This window comes from Tupaia chinensis, unplaced genomic scaffold, assembly GCF_000334495.1.
Source record: "Tupaia chinensis unplaced genomic scaffold, TupChi_1.0 Scaffold144952_1, whole genome shotgun sequence".
NCBI classification, from domain to species: Eukaryota; Metazoa; Chordata; class Mammalia; order Scandentia; family Tupaiidae; genus Tupaia; species Tupaia belangeri.
The window spans coordinates 3855443-3858439 of NW_006204812.1; the positions used below are offsets into that span (position 1 = coordinate 3855443).

At 59.2% G+C, this 2997-nt stretch overlaps 1 protein-coding gene across 1 annotated transcript in view; it reads right to left on the reverse strand.

Moving 5' to 3' along the window:
- The window catches only part of GDF7 (growth differentiation factor 7), a 5442-nt gene that overhangs the window by 855 nt on the left and 1590 nt on the right, over positions 1–2997 (reverse strand). The window contains 3 exon segments of the mRNA XM_027767951.1: positions 311–334; positions 780–923; positions 2858–2995. Coding sequence (XP_027623752.1) covers positions 311–334; positions 780–923; positions 2858–2995 — 306 coding nt within the window.

Here is a 2997-nt window from a genome sequence, read left to right on the forward strand (position 1 = left end):
GCTCTGGCCGGTCTCGGCTGCCGATTCGTCTGCAAGAGACCAGCAGAGACAGAAAGCGGAGTGAGAGCGAAGACGGCACTCCCAGGTGCCAGGCCTCTGAAATGCAAGTGATCCAGTCGGCCTCCAGGCCAGAGTAAGGCGGGTCGGAACCCAGGAGCAGTCATCCACCCCCGCGTGTGCTCCCGCAGCCCCAATGCCTGGGGCATAGCACGCGATCTAGCTGAGACCTGGGCTTTGAGTCATCCAGCCTGAAGTCGGAAACCACGACAGCTCAATGAAACCCGCGTGTCTCTGGGCTGCGGGCGCACACCCGCACGCGAGACCAAGACTTTAGGTCATTGCGGTTCCCCTGTCTGCTCCAGAGCCACTGGCTTTCAGAAATTGGGTCCATGCAAGGACTGAGAGAAGGCCAGGTGGGCGCGTCAGAAACGGTGTGGCCCTCCCTGAGTTCCTGCGCTTATGTGGGGGACTGCCTGGTTTTTTATTTTTGTTTTTGTTTTTGCCCTCTTGAGTCTCCTTGGAGAGCCCCGAGTCCCAGCTGTGCGAAAACGGAGACCAAACGGAGACCTGTCTCCTAAAACTCTTTCGTCTCCGGCTACCTGTCTCGCCCCAACCTACCCGGGACATGACCTCTGGTCACGATCTTTCTTGCGTGCTGGAGCCCCGCGAGTCGTCCACAGGGGACGTCGGCACGCTGTGGGCCGCGGAGACCCTCTAGCTCAATGTCCTCTCTTTGCAGCCCGGAAACTGAGGCCCAGATAGGCTTGCCCGAGTCTCACAGCGACGAGCGCTGCTGTCGGCAATCGCAATCCGGGATCCCCAGCCTCGCTCCGCCAATGCTTGGGCGGCCTCCGAAGGAAAGAAGGCGGCAAAGGAGCGGGAGGAAGCTCTCCGAAGGGTGTGAGGCAGCAGGAAGGGCTTTGCTGCAGGGAGGGCAGCGGGTTCCAGTGAGGACTCTCGTCCTGAACCCACCAGTCCCTTCGCTGACTTTTTCTCTCTGATGTAACTTACATCAGGCTTGGGTGTTTTATTTCTGGTGGTGGACACTTTTTCTTTTTTTCTTTTTGGGCTAAAAAAAAAAAGTAAAAATTCCACCAAGAGCAGATAAGGAACTCCCTTTGAAAGGGGTCATATGGTTTCGTTTTGCCCCAGATTTGGAGAGATTGTGCAAACTTCCCCCTCACTGGGGATTTGCTCACAGACCAGGGATGCCAGGGCCCATGCCTGGTGTCTTAGGGAGCTGTCGGTGGTCTCTGGGGACCTCAAGCAGCCCTGCCCCAAGTTGAGACTCAGATAGAGAGGTGCTCCCTGCCCCTCCCGTTCCCACCCCCCAGGCTTGCTGTACCCTCTCCCTGAGCTTTGCCTGCAGTTCCTGGGCCTCTCCTTGCTTGGAAGGCCTTGCCTCGGCAATCCTCCCAGAGAGAGGAAGGAGAGGAGGCCTCTCGGGCCTTGCCAGCAAAGCAGAGCTCTCTCCCCAGGAAAGGATTCAGCTCACGCTGAGACCTTGGTAGACAGAACTCAACCAGATAGAGTCTGCCAGCTCAGGGCCTGCACATCCCCTCTCCCCCAGCCTGGGAGTTCACTGGGCAGTATCAGATCCAGGACCGTCTTAGGCCCTGTGCACCAGGACTGGGACTTCCTGAGTATCCCAGCATCCAACTGGGAGAAATGTCTGACTCCGAGAATGCCTGACAGCTCTAACCAAACCATCGACCATTTGGGCCCAGGATTTCTGTGAACCCAAATAAAACAGCCTCATAGGTCAAACGCATCTGTTGGGAGGGTTGGCTGCCCTGGCCACTGCCTCTGCCTGTTTCCCAGGCTACACCCAAGGTGTGCAGACTGTCAGAAGTTCCTGTGCAGCGTCCCCCTCAGACCGGCAGTGCTCACTTTCCCACCCCAGTTGCCTTTCCCTCCTGCCCTCCTTGCTGGTTCTCTGGCTGGATAGAATTAAGGCTGAAATTACTTGCATTTCCGCCTGAAATTAGTTAAATTTTCCCTATCTGTCTGCTTTAATGGCTTCAATGGAGATTAATAAAATCCAGATGACACACGCAACCAACGCAACCAGCAACCACGCACTGCCTCACCCACGTCCTACCTTTGGAGGGCCTGGACAGCGTGAGGTGGGGCCCTGGGTAAGAAAGAGGCCTGCATGCCTGCACGATCCCCTGTCCTTTCCTCCCGCACAGAGTCCTGGACTCTGGCTCTCCCAGGGGCCCAGCACAGCACACCGGTGCCCATAGTTACAGGCTTCCCGTAGGTACAAGCCACCCTCACCCAGAAGCTTGGTTAGAAAGGCCTTCCTCCTACCTGGTGATGTCCTCAGCCTCTCCAGGGCCCTTTACCTTAGCCTGACACCTGCCTCTGCCCCGGATTCCTCAGGGCTTTCCCCCAATTGGTGCGGCTCCCTCCCACGAGATGGGGACCTGCAGAGATCGCTCCAAAAAAACAGCCACTACCACCATCACTGCAGTCCCTCTCCGCCAGACCCTCGAAGTCCCGGACTCCTGCCTTCCTTTCTTCTCCGAGGGCTCCGGGCCTGAGGCCACTCCAAATCCTTCCCCAAGAGGTGGATCTTGGACTCAGCCTGCCTCCTTCAGGGCACTCGGCCGCCGCCAAGGCCAGGGCGACCAGGCAGATGGACCCGCTCGGCCCTCGGGCTGAGCCAGGAGACTCGCGCCACAACCCAGGCGCTGCGGGTTCGAGTGCGTTGACCTCGGCGAAGTTTCTAACACCTGGGGCTGGGATGTGCGGGGCCGCGGGCCCCAAAAGGAATGGAACAGGGGCACGGCTCCGGGGACGGTCTCGGCCGGGACCGGATGGGCTGTGCGGGCGCAGAAGAGGCGTTAGGATCCTTGGGTCGCCTGGTCTGCGAAGCCGGTGATTGTGTCCGCAAGGCCGTGGCCCGCGGCGGAGGCGGCGGCAGACGCGGCTGGAGCCCTCCCCTCCAGGCTCCGGTAAAGCGACATCATGAACTGGTGCGGCACCACCGAG